Genomic DNA, 20859 nt, shown 5'->3' on the forward strand with positions numbered 1-20859 from the left:
TGCATTGAGTTATCTGACTTCACCCTGAGTGCCACGGTTTGCATTGGAGCCATTGAGTTAGGGAGGGGGGAAATATTCCTGATTGCTAGCGAGTGGCCCCCTGCTGGCAGTGCATGTGGATTGGGCAAAGTGATGCTAACCACGATTGTCGGGCCTCAGGGTCAAGGGTCATGTATGAATAGTGGCCAATTCAGTGAGGTACAGGATTGCATATGATGCCATCGGAATTATACCAAGGAGTCTACGCCTTCAGGTGGGAAGAAATGTGGTGAGAGGTTCTGCAGCTGGGCTTGTCGGCAATGTCCATCATATTGCTAAGTGGCCAACTTGAAGCATATGGTGCAGTATGTTTTACCATGGTGATATGGTCATGTTAAAGAGGCCCTTTTTAAAAAAAAATTCTATTCTGTAGCCTACCGGCAGGAAGGTACCCGTGGGGAGGTGGTTTTCTTGGCAGGCAATGTTGTCGTACTAAAAAAAAAAGTTCTGCTTTCCTATGTAGTCTTTCATCCTTACGATCCAGGACGGAGAATGGCGAAAAAATCCCGCCGCACAGACGTCGATGACTTAACGCCGAACCCAAGAAAGCTGCTCCACATCGGGGACGAACTGAAGAAGCTCAACAAGGTAATTGATGACCTGACACCAGTGAACGAGCTGCCGATGAACGCCAGACCACGGTCCAGAAAGGAGAAAAATAAACTGGCTTCTAGGTAAATAAAATCAGCAAGCAAATTAGCTGAGCGGCATCAAAAATAGATTGAATAATTTTTCAGGCGTACACTGCACAGTCCCTCCAATAGTCTTGTATTTTTTTTTAAATACAATTATTCTTGTCCTTCCAAATGCACCTGTTTGATGACATTGCTGTCAAGAAAGAAAGCAAGAAAGCCTATAAAGTACTTTTTTTGGAGTGTAGTCACTGTTGTAATATAGGAACAGTAACAGCACTCCAAAAAAAAAATTAATTGGCTGTAAAGCACGTTGGGACGTCCTGAGGTTGTGAAAAGTGCGTTAGAAATGCAAGTTTGTTTCTTTCCAGTTTCTTTCCTGATTTTTCCCCTCTTTTTCTTTTCTGCTTCTTTTTGCTCTTTCTTTCTCTCTCTTAGCAGGTGTATTTGGAAGGCCAAGAATAACTATACTATTTTAAAAGCTGCAGCTACCAGAAAACAGATGAGGTTTGACTCTCATTGTTACTACAGAATGTCACCTGTCCAGCCAGCAGTAACTTGAATCAGTGCCCCACCAATCTACCCCTGGGGAGATGGAGCCAGAGCGTTGACACCTCCTCCCCATTGCCCACCTCCCTTGTGTCTTCCCAAGTCCAGTCACTTTTTTTTATTATTTGGATGTGAGTGTTGTTGGCAAGGTCACATTTATCACCCATCCCTAGTTGGCCTGAGACAGTAATGGTGCTTTGAAGGCCATTATCTGATCAAGCACTTCCTATCTGATCGGCCGACAGCCCTTTGAAACCTTCCTCGTGTCCCATAAAGGGACTGTTAGCTTTTCGGGGATGTGTGGTCCTTAATTCCTTGGCCCAAACAAATACAGCACAGATAGGTTGGGGGAAAGACCTTGATTGAGCCTTACCTGATGATGAATGGGAATCCAGTGTGTACAGTTTCCATCTCCTACAAACGGTGATTTGAAAGCAATCTGTAGAGTTGCCACGCCCCACTCTCCTGCACAAATGGAATACCAAATCTGCAGCAGACTGCTAGTGGAGCTTTGGTCATGATGGTGCAATTTCCTGGTCACGTTGAAAGATCCAGCCCTGCTAGTTTAAAAATGTCATGGAATCCAAAAGCATTCAAGCAAAAAAAATTAGTCAGACCCCTCTTACTGCCTCCCCTGGAGCTCCATCACTATATATCTTTTATATAGTATCTCTACTATACACACTCTAATATCTTATCATATACTATATCTTGTATTATATTCTAGTATCTATTATATACTATATCATATAGTGTATAATAGTGATACTATGACATTCTATATCATATTGTATACTCTAGTATCTATATATTCATATTATACTCCAGTATCTGTTATATACACCACACTATATGAACCTATGTTATAATTGCTATTTTAAAACATGTACACTTAGCCTAAAGGGTGACACTCCCTGTCTATACTCTTAATAGTTGCAAATAATTATGATCGACATATTTACTATTTTAAAACATGACCCCTATTTTAAAACATGACCCCTAAAGTAGACATTCTCGGAGGCTAGGACCTGAAGCTTGGCATTTCATCATGTGGTCTCCTCTGTTACCCATTGCTTTCTCTTTGTGTACGTAGGGCCTGTAGGCTAAAGAAGAAAGCACAACATGAGGCCAACAAAATCAAGTTGTGGGGTCTGAACACTGAACATGGTAAGTGTATCAGTGTCTGCACTGTCAACCAGAGCTGGATTAAGAATTCTGGGGGGGGGGTGGGGCGGGGCGGATGGTTTGGGTCCGGTGGGAAGCGCATTTCCCAAGTCCGAGTGCTGGCACGCTCCCTTTAAGAGCTGCGTTCCCACCCTGGGTTCTGAGGTGGCGCTGTGCCAGAGCAGAGCCTGGAGCAGGTAGGAAGTCGGGCAGCATTCGGGACTTGGCCTAGCAGAGACCAATCAGCAGGCAGCAGAACAACGCTCGACATTTGGTAAAGGTGTGTAATGTCCTCAGTCGACGTTAAACCTGCCGCCCAACCCTAGTCCCTGTCGCCACTGAGAGATTCGGGAGTGAAACGACTGTCTGCAGCTCTGAGGAACCCGGACTGTAAAATACAGAAACTGGGGTGTAATATATGATATAGTACATCATATAGATACATTTCGGCCAGCCCCTTTGTATCTGAGGTCAAACCCATTGAGGCTTCTGCAGCCCCTGTGCACTGTGCCACACTAGACCGTTCTGGCGGGGACCCTGTATGTCAGTGTGTTAATCCGTCCTCTGCTGGCAACACTCCACTTTCTTTAGACTGTTGTTTCTTCCGATACTGGGGCAGGTGGCACAGCCTTCCAGGAAGAGAGCGGAATGGTTTGTAGTGGTTACTGTGACGAGCAGATTTGTCTAGCCAGGGAAGAGAAGTTTGAAAAAGGAGCCAATCGTGTCAAAAGTTGCCCTTAAAAGTTAACGGTGTGTCAGCTGTGGCACAGTGGGTAGCACTCTCGCCTTTGAGTCAGAAGTTTGTAGGTTCAAGTCCCACTCCAGAGACTTGAGCACCATAATCTAGGCTGATACTCCTAGTGCAGTACTGAGGGAGTACTGCAATGTCGGAGGTGCCGTCTTTCAGATGAGACGTTAAACTGAGGCCCAGTCTCCCCTCAAGTAAAATATCCCACTGCACCATTTCAAAGAAAAGCAGGAGAGTTCTCCCCTGTGTCCTGGGCCAATATTTATCCCTCAGCCAACATCACATAAACAGATTAACTGGTCTGATTTATCTCATTGCTGTTTATCCTGAGGTCACGAAAGGTGCTATATAAAATTCAAGTCTTTCTGGGTTTTTTTCTTTCATTGCTGGATCCCTTTTACAAAGCATCAACAAAACCTCCAAACCATCCCTCTAAGCTGCAGCTAGCTCCTAAAATGGTTTGCCACCCATCGCTCAGGTGAAGCATGAGTTTTTTTTGCCCCCAGAGTTAAAGGGATTTCTATACGAACTGAGCATAATCTCCCAAAGAGCAGCACTGGGATAAAGCCAAACACAGTCTCCTGCTGCTGTAGCTCAGGTTATGCTTTCTGCACCATACAAGGCCTATGTAGCACCAGATTTGCTTAGCAGGGACAAGGCATTCCTCGATGAGGGGACCTTTACCCCTCAGACCAGTTTGAGCTACAATTTTCATTAGGGTGTGGAGCGTAGATCTTTGGCAAGTTGACAGCAGGCAAGAAAAATAGTCTCTCTGTGTCTTTCTTTTTAAAAAAAATCTATTCTCGTTATTAAACGCATTAGCAGTTCCTCTTTGTACTAGGCTGCCCATACCTGTTGTTTATTTTTCTCCTTTTTGTTTTGGTTCTCTTGTTGCATCCCCCACTTCCTTCACCCCAACATTGGCGGCCGTGCCTTCAGCTTTCATCGAATTGTAGAAAGTTACGGCACAGAAGGAGGCCGTTCAGCCCATGGTGTCCGTGTAGGCCGAAAAAGAGCTACCCTGCTTAATCCCACTTTCCAGCACTTGGTCCGTAGCCCTGTAGGTTACAGTGCTTCAAGTGCACATCCAAGTACTTTTTAAATGAGTTGAGGGATTCTGCCTCTACCACCCTTTCAGGCAGTGAGTTCCAGACTCTCCACCCTCTGGGTGAAAAAATTTCTCCTCTGCTCCCCTCTAATCCTTCTACCAATTACTTTAAATCTATGCCCCCTGGTCACTGATCCCTCTGCTAAGGGAAATAGGTCCTCCCTGTCCACTGTATCTAGTCCCATCATAATTTTATATACCTCAATTAAATCTCCCCTCAGCCTCCTTTGTTCCAAAGAAAACAATCCCAGCCTATCCAATCTCTTCTCATAGCTAAAATTCTCCAACCCTGGCAACATCCTTGTAAATTTCCTCTGTATCCTCTCTAGTGCAATCACATCTTTCCTGTAATGTGGTGACCAAAACTGTATGCAGTACTGAAGCTGTAGCCTAACCAATGTTTAATACAGTTCTAGCATGTCCTCCCTGCTCTTATATTCTATGCCTTGGCTAATAAAGGAAAGTATCCCGTATGCCTTTTTAACCACCTTATCTGCCTGTCCTGCTACCTTCAGGGATCTGTGGACATGCACTCCAAGGTTCCTTTGTTCCTCTACACCTCTCCGTATCCTCCCATTTATTGTGTACTTCCTTGCCTTGTTTGCCCTCCCCAATGTATTACCTCTCACTTCTCTGGATTGAATTCCATTTGCCACTTTTGTGCCCACCTGACCAGTCCATTGACATCTTCCTGCAGTCTACAGCTTTCCTCCTCACTATCAACCACACAGCCACTTTTTATATCATCTGCAAACTTTATATCATCAAGCCCCCCCCACATTCAAGTCCAAATCATTAATACATACCACAAAAAGCAAGGGACCTAGTACTGAGCCTTGCGGAACCCCACTGGAAACAGCCTTCCAGTCACAAAAACACCCGTCCACCATTACCCTTTGCTTCCTGCCACTGAGCCAATTTTGGATCCAATTAGCCACCTTCCAGGGCTTTAACTTGTTTGACCAGTCTGCCACGTGGGACCTTGTCAGAAGCCTTGCTAAAATTCATGTAGACTACATCAAACACGTTTCCCTCATCGACCCTTCTTGTTACCTCCTAGGCCCCAACCTCTAGAATTCCCTCTTTACGCCTCTCCGCCTCTCTGGTAAGGGGCTTATAGAAATACTCGTTCCCTCCTTGCTACACAGACCTTCTGATCAAACCACCAATGTCTACCCCTCTGATTGATTGATTTATTTTTTGCCAAGAAGGTGAAATAAATAGAGAAAAAAGTTATACAATCTATCTTTTTAGAATAGAATCGTAGAATGTTCCAGCAAACAAATAGGCCATTTAGTCCGTCTCTCCACCTGAACTGCAACAACTGTTTGTGGCAGAGAATTCCACATTCTAAACACCCTCTAAAGCTTTTTTTCTAACCTTCCCTTTTTAAGTCGTATTATCTTAAACGTGTGTCCTCTCGTTACCATCTGGTTAACCAGTGAAAACCATCCTTCACTATGTATCTTCATACTTTTGAAGGCCTTTTATCAGGTCCGGCCGTAACCTTTTTGGCCCTAGTAAGAAAAAAAAAAGGCCTTTCAAGTATCTTCATTACTGTGAGCCCCCCGCCCCGAACCCTGCTAAAGTACCAGTGCATTTATAATGCACATAATATTCTCTCAATAATTAGATGCCCAAAACTGTCCACAATACTTCAACTGTGGCACAGGTGAGCTCTTGTACAAATTTCTTTTGTATTCTGTTCCCGTAGAAACAAAATTGAGGATTCCGTTTGTCTTCCTTTTATAATATCTACTTGCGATACCACCTTTTAATAACCCATGTATCTGCACTCCAAGGTCCTTTTTTCCTGTACTCAACTTAAAATCTTGCCGTTCTTCCCCATTCTTGCTTTCACAATGTTTTACGTCAGATGTTTTTATATTGAGCTGCTTCTGCCCCCTAACTGCCCATCCTGCGAGCCAATCTACGTCCTCCTGTAGTCTTTCACAGCCGTCACCATTTGGTTTCATCAGCAATTCCTCTGTCCAGTCAGAAATAAGAGCTGTCATTCTCCTGTAAGAAATTCCATTATTGTACACAAGTGCTGGATGGGGTAGGTCCCAGAAGATCTGGTAGATAGTTAATTTCAACTTGTCTTTCTTCAAGTAAGTGTCAGCTTGGGTGAGTTGTTTGTCGTCTGGCTTCTGAGTCGAGGAGTTGTGGGTTCAAGCTCCACTCCCAAGACTTAAGCACATAGTCTAGGCTGACACTGCAGTGCCTTACTGAGGGAGTGCTGCATTGTCAGGGAGGTGCTGTCCTTCAGTTAAACTAATGACGTGTCTGCCTGTTTAGGTGGATGTTAGAGATCCTAGGGCAGTATTTGAAGATGAACAGTGAGTTTTCTTGGTGTCCTGGCCAATACTACCCCAAAGTATTGATTTACCTCCTCTCATGGCCATTGGTAGGATCTTGCTGTGTGCAAAATGGCAGCCATGTTTGCCTACATGAGAATGATTATTGCACTGCAAAGTAATTAATTGTATATTAAACAGTTTTGAGCTGTTTCTGTGAGATGAGATAAGGCCGAATGCAAATGCAGGTGATATTTTTTTAAAAAATTCTTGTTTCTTTCATCCCTAGATAACTTGCTTCAAGTTATTGTAGCTATCAAGCGGCAGATTATGAAACGAGTGGAAAGCAGCGATGGGACTGAAGAAGAGAGCATGACTGAAAAACTGGATAAACTAATGAAAGACACAGTCGGTAAGAACTAGACTGAGCTCTTGACGTTAAGGGAGCCTTTTGTTGGAACACCCATGGAATCTAGGTTTGAACCCAGGCCAAAATTATAGGTTGAATGTCTCTTTCTCCAAAGTTCGTTGAAATGGGCTTGGGACATTTGTAATCTAGTTCCTGTTGGATGGGAATCTGCAACGTTATTTGGCAAATACATACATTTCAGTCATTAGGGTGGGGAAATGGAAATGTCTCACCATTGCAAGGGTTATCTTCAAGGTTGAGTTGTATTGTTGTGTCAGAGTAGACAGAGGCTTACTCTGCAACTCGCTTCCCTTGTACCTCATTAATATTGACATTGGATGTGCAAAGTGTAGAAAAATATTTCATCATTTCTGCACTCGCATCCAATAGCTTGGGGGGGGGGGGGGGGAAAGTAGGGGGGGAGCACAAATTCTTGGAGCCCATGCCACTGAGTGTTACAGCAACTCTTGGATTTGAGCTGTGAATTGGATTGGACCTCATGTAAGAATATATTGTTCTGTTCTGTAGCTGAGGTACCAGTTCTCAAATCAGTGAAGTGGAGGCACTTCATTCCAACACTGGGTAGGAATACTACCTTGGCTTTGGGACCCTGGTGGTGTGTACCTGTTCTATAAGATGCTAGATAGTTGGACTAGCAGGGCTCGCTCAATATCTGTTTAATGTTCGTGGTTTATTCTGTTGACCGTTTGAATTTGATAACGTTTTACATTTGTATCTAGTTTAACTTTTTTTATATTTGTGGCAGTCCTGCGCATTCAAAAGGGATGTCTTTTGGTGCAAGACTCGGTCTTATTGTTAAGGATGTGTTGAACCCTCAGGCTGAGAATTCAATATGCAGATTCTTTTATAAGGTGGACCTTCCTCTCTAGGATGGAAGTGTTTTTGTTCTGGAGTTCTGTGTCTACCTGTTTCATAAAGCCTATTGGCTATACCTCCTGTACCACCACATTTCAACAAGAGATAGAATTATGTATGCAAAGGGTCCAGGTCCATCGTGCCTGGACAAGGTTGAGAAGAGAAGGTAAATTGGGCTTAGCATTCAAATGATTCCAAGCTTGCCTTTTAAAAGCCAAAGATTGTAGGATGACAGACTGAAGGAGGTGAGGAGTGCCACATGTTTGAGGTCCATGCAGTAGGAGAGATGGTAGAATAAGTCTTGATTTCAATACATTGGGAATACCGGAAGGAGGAAGAACAAATTGATACCATACTTGCAGATTACGAAGAGCACGAGAGAAGTTCAGAGGAGCACTCACTGTGGCTGTATGGATAAGATAGAGATAAGAAAGGCTACGACCGAGAGCAAAGGGATAGTGTGTAGAGGTGATTTTTAGAAATCAAGCTTTTCTTGTATCTCTTTCCTGAGTGATATTGGCAAAGCTTCCTCAGTTATGGGTGCAGTATTCAAGTTCTGGATGGGCTTGAGGGTTTCTTGAGAAATGTGATATTGAGGGGAAAATAAATGTTTAGCACTGGAGGAGATGTGGTAGTTCCAATTGATGTCACAGGAGATTGAGGCTAAGAATGTTGATAAATGAAGAACATGGGTTGGTGCCATCAAAAGCAAGATGTCATAATTATTGCTTATACGTGAGAAACCTGGGCACAATATCTTTTGAAAAACAAAGAAATAATACTTTTATTGAAGACACAGAGGCGATCAAGATGTAGTGATTCAGTCGTTGTATTGAGGACTGGAGGTTGTGTTCTGACTGAGAAGCAGTGGTTAGGTTGGATAATGACTGGATGAGGTCATTGATATGCAGCTAGTATGGACTACATATTTATCATCCATATCAACTCTATTATCAGTTACTTGGTGTACTAAGTTAAAGATAATTCATTGTGTGAAGCACTTTTGAGCTGTTACAAAAATAAAAGATGCTATAAAATTCAGGTATTAATAGCAAATGTGAATTGCTCCTGGTAAGTGGGAGGATATGCTGTTCTAGAAAGACAGAAACATTACAACCGTGTAATACACACATACTATTCTGTTGCTCTGGGGCACAAAGTCTAATTACAGTAACACTGAGGTCAGTTAGAGGCTATTTGCTCTAGGGACATTCTGAAGTCAATTAAAAGGAATTTTCTATTGCTGGGGCAGCTTCTCCATGGATTTGAAATGATTGGTTGTCCTCTACCCTCAAATCACAAGCACTGTTGCGATAGCTTGACAATTCAAGGGCAGAGAACGAGGAGAGACATGCAAACTAACAGTCACGCTTCTTTGGAAGAACGTTGGACTCGTGGCCACCCCTGGGCGACCAAAATATATTTTTTTAATACCAACTCAAAATAACTTCTGTGAGGAAAAGTAATCTGCAACAAATAATCAGCTAATTTAGACAGTTTAAATTTATTTATCAGTTTCACTTGCTGCTCCGATGATGTAATGCTGTGACCGTGTAATTCTTGGCTTCCACTTTGGGTTCATTGAGGTGAAATTTGCAGTGATGGTTACTTTCGACTGTCATTTATATAACATTGGGTAACTGATCAGTTGATTACACCAGAAGAGTTCTTGCTAACTCGCAATAAGTTTACACTTGATAACTTTCCAAATTTGGATGTTATACTTGTCAGGTTTTGCTACATTCATGGCGCTATATAAATGCACAGTGTTGGTATTGTTAATGTAAGATACCTCAAACCCTTGAGAATTATTCTCTGCAAGCTATAAGCCATAGTTAAAATCATTAAAACTTTAGTGTGTTCTGCTGATTCAATAAATCCAATAGGGAATTCAGGACAAACTACTTTACCCAGAGAATGGTTAGAATGTGGGATGTGCTACCACAAGGATTGTTGAGGTGAATAGCATAGATACATTTAAGGAGAAGCTAGATAAGTACATGAGGGGGAAAAAGGAATAGAAGGATTTGCTGATAGGGTTAGATGAAGTAGGGAGGGAGGAGGCTCGTGTGGAACATAAACACTGGCATGGACCTGTTGGACCGAATGGCCTGTTTCTGTGCTGTACATTCTATTTAATTCTAATTCAGTTTTTTAAAAAAAAAACTAGTTATTTTGTTTTAAACGTATTTGTTGATTCAATCTCCGAGTGGCCATTTGGGATTGAATCTCCAAACTGCCAGGCTGCCCCAGTGCACGTTAATTGTAACGCCATAGAAGGCCAGGTTTGTTTTTAGGGATGGGCAATAAATGCCGGCCTTGCCAGCGACGCCCACATCCCATGAACGAATTTTTTAAAAAATTTGCTGATATCTCTACAATATACACAATTCCAGAGCAAAGGAATTAGCTTGAGCGTTTGAAGAACTCTGGGTTGGGATGTAGGAAATTGCTGAGTTTTACATTGAAGCTCATCCATGATTCTAAGATCATTTTTTGCCTCTGAAAATACCAGTCACCGTCTGGACTTTAAAACTGGGCTTGGCACAATCTGTGTGCTTTTATGACCATAAACAGAGGAACAGGAGAAGGCCGTTCAGCACCTCGAGCCTGCTCCGCCGTTCAATTAGATCATGGCTGATCTGTATCTCAACTCCCATTTTCCCGCCTTAGCTCCATATCCCCTTACCCAACAAAAATCTTTCGATCTCAGTCGAGAAAGCTCCAATTGTCCCCCAGCATCCACAGCCTTTTAGGGGGAGGGAATTACAGATTTCTGCTACCCACTGTGTGGGAAAAAGTGCTTCCTGATTTCCCTCCGAAATGGCCTAGCTCTAATTTCAAGATTATGTCCCCTCGCTCTCGATTTTCTTCCCCCATCAGAAGAAATAGTTTCTCTGTATCTAACCTATTGCATCCTTTTTAACATTTTAAACTCTTCAATCAGCTCACCCCTCAATCTGCTATACTCCAGGGAATACAAGCCAAGTTTATGCAACCTGTCCTCATAATTTAACCTCCTCAGCCCCAGTATCATTCTGAAATCACAAAGAAATGATTTTATTTGCCTCTGGTGTGATTCCTCCACTTCCTTTGTCGGGTTCGGAGTCATTTGATGATGCTGTTGCTTCCAGTGTAAGCCACAGCACACTCCAGTGACATTGCCTACACAAGGCAGGGCCTCTTCTTATGCTTGACCTTGTTGGTGCTGTCGTTTTTGCTTGTGATCACTCTGTTTCCCCAAGCCTTGTGTTTTCTCAACAGCTTGAGCCTGTGCTTTCCTTCTGTCTTCACGTGACTCATTGTTTCATTTGTGGTGCTCACTTGCTAGTTGAAGCATCAACCTCCTCTGCTGGTCCTGCTAGACTTTATTTCTGACTTGTGTGTCTGTCCCCGCGCTCTCTCTTTCTCTCTCTTGCAGGCCTCAGCATACGTCTCTGGTTTTCTTTTGGCTCTCTGATTTGGTTTCCTTCAGGGTTGCTCCTTCTTTCACTTCCACATGTCTCTCCTAGCCCTTCCATTGTTCTCCAAGATAAATCTTCCCCACCCATGTTTTTTGGCTCCTTTCCAATAATTGGAGCCTCGTGCAGGGTTTGGGATATTGAGGCTATTAAAGTCCCTTATAGCCGTACCTTGTCACGTATTGACTTGCATAGTACAAAAAATGTGATTCTTCCTCACATTTGCTGCTAATAAAACTGCTGCATCGAAATCTCATCACTGATGTCCTGCACCTCCACCCCCCCCCCATAAATAAACAAGGACAGGGACTGTGTAGTGTTTAATTTTTATATCAATCTATTGAGAAACACAAGATCAAGAGCACCACCAAGGTTGAGGATAGGAAAGAAGACCAAAGGAAATCGAGGAGTAATAATTGGAGAGGCCTAGGATGGGCTGTAGAAGCCAGTCAATTATAAGCGGAAGGGAAGACTGAGGAAGACCAGGGGTTCCGAAGTTTTAAGTTTCGGGAAGGAATGAGTTCGAGTCGCGTCTGTGCAGTGAATCTCAATTTCAACAGGGAGTACTAGACGTGTCCTAAAGATCTCCATGGCTACACCCCTGGTCACGAGCACTTGTAAATTTTTTTGCCCTCTTGAGAGGGACAGTCGGACCCTTCACGATGTCTTACAAAAATGATTCATACTGAAGACATTCTGCCCTTCAGTCAATCGGATAGCTGCTGCACACATCCACACCACAGTTCAGCCCTGCACGTTGACCTTGCGCAGGGGAATGATTTATTTTTCATTCTTAACAAATGTTTTTAGAACGGCCCAGGTCTTTTTGGCAGTGGTCACCAGTGATGTCATTGATTAGCCTGATACGTCTTTTGGCTGCCGATCACCACAATTCCCGATTTAATCTATTTTTTCTAAGAGGCACACAAGGCTTCGCATCCAACGTTCCACAGCTCTTGGAAAATATTAATTACACCAGTAAGTTAACACTTTGAAAACTCAGCTAGATTTTTTTTTGCACTGATTTTCTCTTTTTTTTCTCCTGTCTCTCTCTGTCTCTCTCCGTCCCTGCGCTGAAGGCAGTCCCTCTCTCAACAGGCCTGTACTAACTTGCTCAACAACAAGCAATCAGCTTGCTGTAACAAAATCTCCCAAGGGACTTGGTGAGAGGGAGAATTTGAACAGACCGTGAATCTGGAAGAATCAGGGCAGGGGATCCGAGGAGGATTTTGAAGGAAGGGGGGAGAGGTACGAACATTTGAAAATGGTGGACTGGAAAAGACCAAATTGTCCATATAGGTTGTCCAGCAAAGTGGAGGTGTTATAGAGGAGAGTTTGATTGTGATGGCTGAGAGCTGTGCTACTGATGGGGTGAAGAGGGCACATGGTAGTCTGGGCTCTGAAAAGCAGAGGGTGTGAGCTGTGGTTTGGGTTGGAGAAAGTTACAGAGACAGGCAACAAGTGGAGGTTGATGAGGATAGGGTGATTGACAGGAAGCAGGCAGCAGGATCCTGAATCGGTTGGAGTTTGACTCAGGTGAAGTTTGGGCGCTGCGATTCTTCACGTGAGCCTCGTTAGTGAGTCTCTGCAGGCTGTTCAAATTGGGGAGGAGGAACATCACAGCTGAGCATAATTCAATCCCTGCTTAATCTCCATACACATTTGGGAGTTCTGGTAATTTTCTTTGCCCTGGCCTAGGGGTAAGAGGGCGGTCGTAGCACCCGACTGCTGCTCTAACTGAAGTTGGGGACCAGGAAACGAGCCAGGGATCTTTTTTCTATGTTTTATTTTCTACTAGTTGATCTCCCACGTTTTGCTCATGGACACGTTTTTTTTTTAAAAGTTGGAATTAATTAGATCTCTGCCGGCACTTCTGACTGGGGGTTGCTAGTAAATTGAGTCTCAGGAGCCCAGGTTCTGAACTGGACCTGGCCCTCATCTTAATTAAATTTTGTTAGAAATTCGAAGTGGTTAGAAATATTTGAATTTGCATCAATTCTCAGTGTGTAATGCCTAGCCTTCTGTATTTGTGATTCCCTGATCTGATTGATCCCCGTTGACCACGTGACTGGCCTCTGCTCACCATGTGGTACAGTAGGCCAATCAAAGTAATTTGGAGCACTACAATTGTACACTCATGCAGACAAAAAAATATATAAATTTTCCACATCTGTTTCACGCAAGCATTCACAACTTGAACTGATGTCTGCAGAATGCTTCTGCCTCCTGTTCAACCTGTGTGATGATTTGCATGCTGATGAATGAGTATCTGCGCACGTTTCCAGGATCCTTAAAACAATTTCCTATCCACTGACGTCTCGTTTGGCAGTGTTGACTGACTGGCTTTGTTGGATGATCCCTCTTCCCACCGTGCTCTTGGATACAGTGCGAGAAGCCTTATGACTGGATTCCATTGTTCGTTGTCACTGAAAAGAAATTTGATAGGTGTGGGGCTGTAAAATAAAGGGACTCCATTCCATATTATTACACAGAATTTACAGCACAGAAACAGGCCATTCAGCCCAATAAATCTATGCCAGTATTTATGCCCCACACGAGCCTCCTCCCACCCAAGTGTTTTTAAAAAAAAAACGACGTGAGTTGTCCAGGTGCATGTAAAGAGGTACTTGACTGATTACAAATTTGCAAAAGTGCTACATAAATGCAAGTCCTTTTTCCTTCATTCCTTCTTCCCTCCATTGTTACTCCGATGATGTCAGTTATAGGGAGGAGTCACCTTCAATCTGGAGCAGGTCCATTCATTTCAAAGGGAGCTGGGACTTCAGAGCAGAGCCGCCCAACTCTGGAGAGGGGGGGGAACAAACACTTCTGGTTGGGTCCTGATTCATACTCTGCCAACAGAGAGCATTCCTGAAACATTGCGTATTAAATGGAAAGAGTTAACAGATTATTGTAGATAAAGTTGTCTGCCTGGTGCTTGGCTGCAGTTTCATTTTTTAAAAACAAAAGCAAATAAGGTTGCAGTAGTGGGTGGATGAAGTACAAACTTAAGCAAGATGTTTTGCTGAATAAATGTTGGCCAGAACCCCATATTATGTGCAGCTTTGGTCACCTAATGATAGGAAGGATATTGTTGCTCTTTAGGAAGATAGAGACACGAACAGCCAAGATGATTTGGAAATTTGATGTGATGAGGAAGGAAGTTGAGCTTACTCTTTTCTTTTTTGAGAGTTGACTGTGAAGTGATGTGATGGGAGTTTTCCACTGGCGGATTTCTGAGAAATTGGTCATGACAGGTTGCATGATGCACTGTTTTATAAATGTATAGTACTGAGGGAGTGCTGCACTGTTGGAAGTGCCGTCTTTTGGATGAGACATTTCAATGCCCAGTCTGCCCTCTCTGGTGGATGTAAAAGATCCCATGGCACTGTTTTGAAAAAGAACAGGGGCGTTCCCCCCCCCCGTGTCCTGGCCAATATTTATCCCTCAACCAACATCACTAAAACAGATTATCTGGTCATTATCACATTGCTGTTTGTGGGACCTTGCTGTGCACAAATTGGCTGCTGTGTTTCCTACATTAAAACAGTGACTACACTTCAAAAAGTACTTCATTGGCAGTAAAGCGCTTTGGGATGTTCTGAGGTTGTGACGGGCTCTATATAAATGTAAGTCTTTCTTTTCTTTAATTGTTTGGCAGAGACTGCAGATTGGAAAGTGCTTGACAATTTCAGTCTCCAGGTTAGACACACTGAGCAGTAAACGACTGGCTTCCCCTTTTCAAGGTTGCTTTGCATCTGTAACAAAGTGACTTCTGGTATGTGATGAGCAGAATCTGTGCCAGATGGATTTTTAAAAAAAAATTAGCAGATCACCCATTGAATTGCTCACGGCGAGGATTCACTTTTTAAAAAACGGTATGAGTGTTTTCAACAGAACATGACGAGGAAAGCGTGACAGGAAGTAAGTGTGTCATTTGCAGGAAGTGCATACTTTAATCCAGGTACATTATGATAATGGGCTGAAATATCACAAGGTACAAGTTTAAAAGTTAGGACTAATATATCAGGTGGAACATCTTTTTGCGCAAAAAATAATCGACTTCTGAAATAAGCTACAGGAGGGCCATCGAAGCTTAATATTTTGATCATTACTGTTCATCACTATTGATAGTGAGGTTTAGCAGTGTTTCCTTATTGACTTGGTCCCCGTGCGTGGGGGAGTGGTGAATCAGCAGAGGAGATGTTACTAACTAATCTAACCAGCAAAAGAGTGGAGAACGAATTGTAAAGTAAGTAGTTACTGTGTTGGTGTGGTTGGGTTTTTGTTGTGTCAGACGTTTTCACCTGTTTCTAAAAATGTGGTTGTACACCTTTTTGGGAGCTGCCCGTCCAGTGTAATTGTTCATCTGACAAGGAGCAAAGAATGCAGGGATTAATGTTTTTCACTGATCAAAAAGGGGGAGGGGATTAAATACTCTGAGGGCAGCTCTTAAAATGAGGTGTTAAAAAGTTAGGTGTCAGCTTTATTCACTGCCTGTTAAGATGTGTTGAATGTGGAACGAGGGGAGTGGAGACAGGGCTGCCAGACTTTTAGTTCAGAGGGGTTCAGTTAAACAGAGTTTTACGGTACCTGGGCTGGCAGCAATGTAAAGTACTTGCAAAACTGGCAATCAACCAAAAAGGAATTGGCCCATCACGTTAAAGTTATATAGAATTTACAGCATTTGCAGACCATTGTGTTTATGCTCCACGCGAGTCTCCTCCCTCCTTACATCATCTCACCCCTATCAGCATATCCCTTCTATTCCTTTCTCCCTCATGTACTTATCTAACTTCCCCTTAAAGGCATCCAAGCTATTCACCTCAACCACTCCATGCGGTGGCGAATTCCACAATCTAATCACTCAGTAAAGAAGTTAAATGTTTGGTCAACTGGTTCCCTCTTTTTTTTAATGTTTTGCCAGCAGTGCAGACAAGAGATGTTTTCTTTACCCCTATGATAAAATTCGTAATTTATTAAGTTGTGTTTGATGCTATATGTTTGAATATGCAACAACTTTGTTGCTGAAAAGTTGTGATTCTTCTTCATACTTTATTTTTGTTAAATAAAAATTGTGTGCACATGCTGGGAACCTGATTGGGGACATTTTAAATACAATGTTGTGCAGTGGGATCTTGTTCACCAATTTCCATCATATTTGGGGATATTGTGAGAACACAGGTAGAGAAGATTAAGATCAATGGGAAAGGATGGACTTGGGCCCAGTGATCATTTTCTATTTCTGATAGTTCTTCCTGGTATCATTGAGCACTGCAGCTTCTCATTACCATTGTGTTTACCTTAAAAAAGGGAAAAAGACTGCATTTATAATAGCACCTTGTGATGTCTCTTGGAAATGTCTTAAAGAGCGTCACAAACTAAATGGATTACTTTGAAGTGCGGTCGCGGTTATGTAGGCAGTCATTTTGCACACAGCAAGATCCCACGATCTGGAAAGAGCTAAGTGACCGGCTAATCTATTTCCTGGTGGTTTTCTATGACTGAAGAATGTTGGCCAGAAAGCTGGGAGAATTTGCTGCTCCTGCAGTGGTGCTGTGGGATCTTTTACTGTTCACCTGAACCATCGGAACAGGCAGGCGGGGACTTCAGTTTAATGCATCATCTGAAGTGCAGCATTCCCTCAGTGCTCCACTGGAGTTTCAACATAAACTATATGCTCAAGTCCTGGAGTGGGTTGAACCCTTATATAGAACCAAGGAGGGGAGGATGGAGGCAGGTGTGGTATCCATGGAGGCGAGTGCGGTGTACATGGAGACAAAGAGAAGGTGATCGTAATAATGAAGCCCTCCATTAGACACTTCCACAAATTGACCTTCTCCCCTCTCTCAATGCCAACAAAAAATGTCTAAATTGTGCAGTGGAAAGGGCAAATGGTGGGAAACACTGCAGAGACCATGGCCCGGATTTTAAAGGGCCGGGGGGTTAAACAGTGTCAGTGAGCTTTGAAGCCGCCGTCACCCGATCTGGCCTATACGTGACTCCAAGCCCACACCAACGTGGTTGACTCTTAACTGCCCTTTGAAGTGGCCTAGCAAGTTGTATCTAACGGTTGCAAGGAATACCTCACTGACTGCAGCGGTTCAAGAAGGCGGCCCACCACTACCTTCTCAGGGCAACTAGGGATGGGCAATAAATGCCAGCCTTGCCAGCGACAACGGCATCCTGAGAATTAATTATTTTTTTAAAAAAATTAAGTTCCTTGTTTCTTTCTCGCTTGGCCAAAGCCTTTATTATTCAGGATATTTTAGGAAAAAGTGGAGACTGTGCAAGGAGCAGGATTTAATCTTGAGGCTGTGTGCTGATCAGTGCTACGGTATTTCACAGTTCAGTGGGTTGGAACCAGATGAAGAAAGCTGAGAAATAAAAGGAAGCTGTGGTAGATTTGGATTGAGTCGGGAGGAAAGCAGTTGAGAGCGTTACGTGCTCTGTGCCATGTCGTAAGCTACAGCAGACGGGACAGTGGAAGGTTCTGACCTCTGATTGGCAGACACAGCCTGCAGGCAGATTTCTGAGCTGTTTGTGGTGCTGATGATGCTCACAGGAAAGCCCAGATGGATATTTTAAAATCTCTGCATTAAAGCTTAAAGCACCTGATTTTCTCCCGTTAAAGGGGCTGCGATCCTTTTTTTCACCTTGAGGGGAGGGGGACATTGGTCGTCGGGGTTAAGAAAAATATTTTTAACGGAAAATATAAGTGTTTAAAAACAGCCTTGTAATTATTCCTAGTACTGGAGATTAAAAGTGTTGTGATTGCCCTTGCATAAAGGGGAATGATCCTTTTTTGCCTGAGGTTGGGGCGGGCTGGGGGGCAGGGGTGGAGGTGCAGATGGGTTGGGTCAAGTGTAATTTTTTCAATGGCATATATAATGTTGAAATGATCAGTCCCAGCCATTGATCATTGTGTAGGAGCCTTGTATTAACTTTCTCCCCTCATGCCCTGAAGGTGCTAACTCTGACTTGGGTGCAGGCTCCAGGCTGCCCCGCCCACCCCCCCCCCGGCCCAAAACACAGACCGTCAGCTTCAATAGACCATTCAAACCGTGCGGAGCATCAGAGCTGAGCCTGATCTTGACCTTCGTGATGAGCACTCCCCAGCACGAGTGACTGGGTAGGGATCGGGAATAGGAGCCCCTGTTGGAGTTCAGGAGGAAGCTTCTTCACCACAGAGGGGTTATTGGAGCACAGGGTGCCTTGCCAGAAGGAGTAGTTGAGGTGGAGACCACTGCATCTTTTACGGAAAAATTGGATAAATAATTCAAGCGGAGGAAGATTGAGAGCTATGGGGAGAGAGTATGGTTAATTTTGGATTGTTCTAACCCACGGTCTGGCTCAGACCTAATGGCCACGTTCTATGCTGTGAACGTTTATGGGACACCGAGTCCAATGGTCGTGCTCCTCTGCTCCAGCTGAGGAACATAGGAACAGGAGTAGGCCATTCAGCAACTCAAGCCTGTTCTGCCGCTCAATTAGATCACTGCTGGTCTGTATCTCAATTCTATCTATCTGCCTTGATTCTGTAACCCTTAATACTTAACAAAAATCTACCCCTCAGTTTCGAAATTTTCAATTGCCCCCCCAGCCTCAACAACTTTTTGGTGGGGGAAAGAGTTCCAGATTTCCACTACCCTTTGTGTGAAGAAGTGCTTCCTGACATCACCCATGAACGGCCTAGCTCCAATTTTAAGGTTATGCCCCCTTGTTCTGGACTCCCCCCACCTGAGGAAATAATTTCTCTCTATCTACCCTATTGAATCCTTTAATCATCTTCAACACTGAGGTCAGCTAACTTGGCACAGACTGTGGATTGAACCTGCAACCTTTTGGCCTATGACTTAGGACTACAGTTACCAGTGGCTTTCCCTAAACCCAACCCATTGAGGGAGCTGGCATATATAATCTTGTACACCCATTAGTTTGTTTGAATGCTGCACCTCTGGTTAACAAAATGCAAGTAGAGGTTCATTCAATGCCCTCTTTGTGACTGAAACCATATTGTGGAGCTGGGAGATTGATTTATATATTTTCCTCACGAGCATGTGCACACAGCCACTTATGACGTTTGACATACTGTCAATGTTAAAGAACTTTGTTCACTTAAAGCTACATTTTTTTTTAAAATGTGGAACAGTGAATGTTGTGAAGGGAACAAATACTGAGTGTACTAGGAACTTCAGAACAATCAAGTGCATCTTCAATCAGGCCGTCATTGTTTAGAATAATTGTGGTACGAACTACCTTTTTTAATTCATTCTTGGGATGTGAGTGTTGCTGGCAAGGCCGGCATTTATTGCTCATCCCTAATTGCCCTGAGAAGGTGGTGGTGGGGTCTTCGTGAACCTTCCTGAGTAGTGGTTTGATACAACAGAGTGGCTTGCTAGACCACAACAGAGGGCAGTTTAAGAGTCAACTATGTTGGTGTAGGACTGAAGTGTAGGCCAGACTGGGTAAGGACAGCAGTTTTACTGAACGCCAGTTAGGTTTTTACGACAATCCAATAGCTTCATGGTCACTTTTTCTGATACCAAGACCTTTTTATTAAAACTGAATTCAAATTCTCAAACTGCCATATTTGGGATTTGAACTTGTGTCCAGACCTCTGGTTTACTAGTCCACCAACATAACCACTACACTACCTCATACCTGTCGTCAGAGTTACAGGCTACCTTGATATTGCGTCAAGATTAAGTTTTTATTCTAATCCTTGCCAGGTCTGCTCTCTGGTCTCCATTGATGCCTTTGGTTCCGAAAGTACTCCCCTTTTTGTCCTCCAGACTTGTGCCTCCAAACCTACCTTGTCCTATATTGCCTCTTGCTCGCATTCCATAGAACCATAGATGTTTACAGCACAGAAGGAGGCTGTTTGGCCTATAGCCTCTGTGCCGGCTCTTTGCTAGCCCAATGCAACGCTAATCCCACGACCTGCTCTCTCTCCGTAGCCCTGTGTCGTTAGCAGCTTCAAATATTTACCTAGCTTTCCCTTAAAAGAAGCAAGGCATTCCATGCTCCAACAATCTTCTGATTGAAGATCCTGATAAAGAAACTTCTCCCAACCTCATTCTGCACTCTTCATAGAATCATACAACGCTGAAGGAGGCTATTCGGCCCATCGTGCCTATGCCAGCTCTTTGAAAGAGCTATCTAATTAGTCCCACAGCCCTGCCTTTTCCCCATTGCCCTGTAAATTTTTCCCCTTCAATTTTTATCCAATTCTCCTTTTGGAAGTTATTATTGAATCTGCTTCCACCGCCCTTTCAGGCTGTGCATTCCAGATCATCGTAACTCACTGCGTTTTTAAAAAAAAAAATATTCCCCATATGTCTCCTGCTTCTTTTGCCAATTACCTTAGATCTGTGTCCTCTGGTGATCGACCCTTCTGCCACTGGAAACAGTTTCTCCTTATTTACTCAAAACACTTCATGATTTTGAACATCTCCATTAAATCTCCCCTTAACCTTCTCTGCTGTAAGGAGAACAATCCCAGTTTCTCCCTGAATAACTAAAGTCCCTTATCTCTGGTACCATTCTAGTAAATCTCCTCTGCACGCTCTCTAA

At 43.4% G+C, this 20859-nt stretch overlaps 1 protein-coding gene across 2 annotated transcripts in view; it reads left to right on the top strand.

Annotated features, from left to right (window-relative positions):
* The window catches only part of LOC137339946 (CREB3 regulatory factor-like), a 175860-nt gene that overhangs the window by 150369 nt on the left and 4632 nt on the right, over positions 1-20859 (top strand). Inside the window, exons 7-9 of one of the 2 annotated variants that reach the window (XR_010966642.1) lie at positions 524-627; positions 2314-2387; positions 6827-6850. Coding sequence is in view for 1 of the 2 variants with exons in the window: in XM_068002045.1 (XP_067858146.1) it covers positions 524-713; positions 2314-2387; positions 6827-6949 (387 nt within the window). In the remaining variant the exon portion in view is untranslated. Of the gene's footprint in view, positions 1-523; positions 714-2313; positions 2388-6826; positions 6950-20859 lie in introns of those variants that run through there. The other variant, XM_068002045.1, reaches the window with a different exon arrangement.

Source organism: Heptranchias perlo, chromosome 21, assembly GCF_035084215.1.
Source record: "Heptranchias perlo isolate sHepPer1 chromosome 21, sHepPer1.hap1, whole genome shotgun sequence".
NCBI lineage: Eukaryota > Metazoa > Chordata > Chondrichthyes > Hexanchiformes > Hexanchidae > Heptranchias > Heptranchias perlo.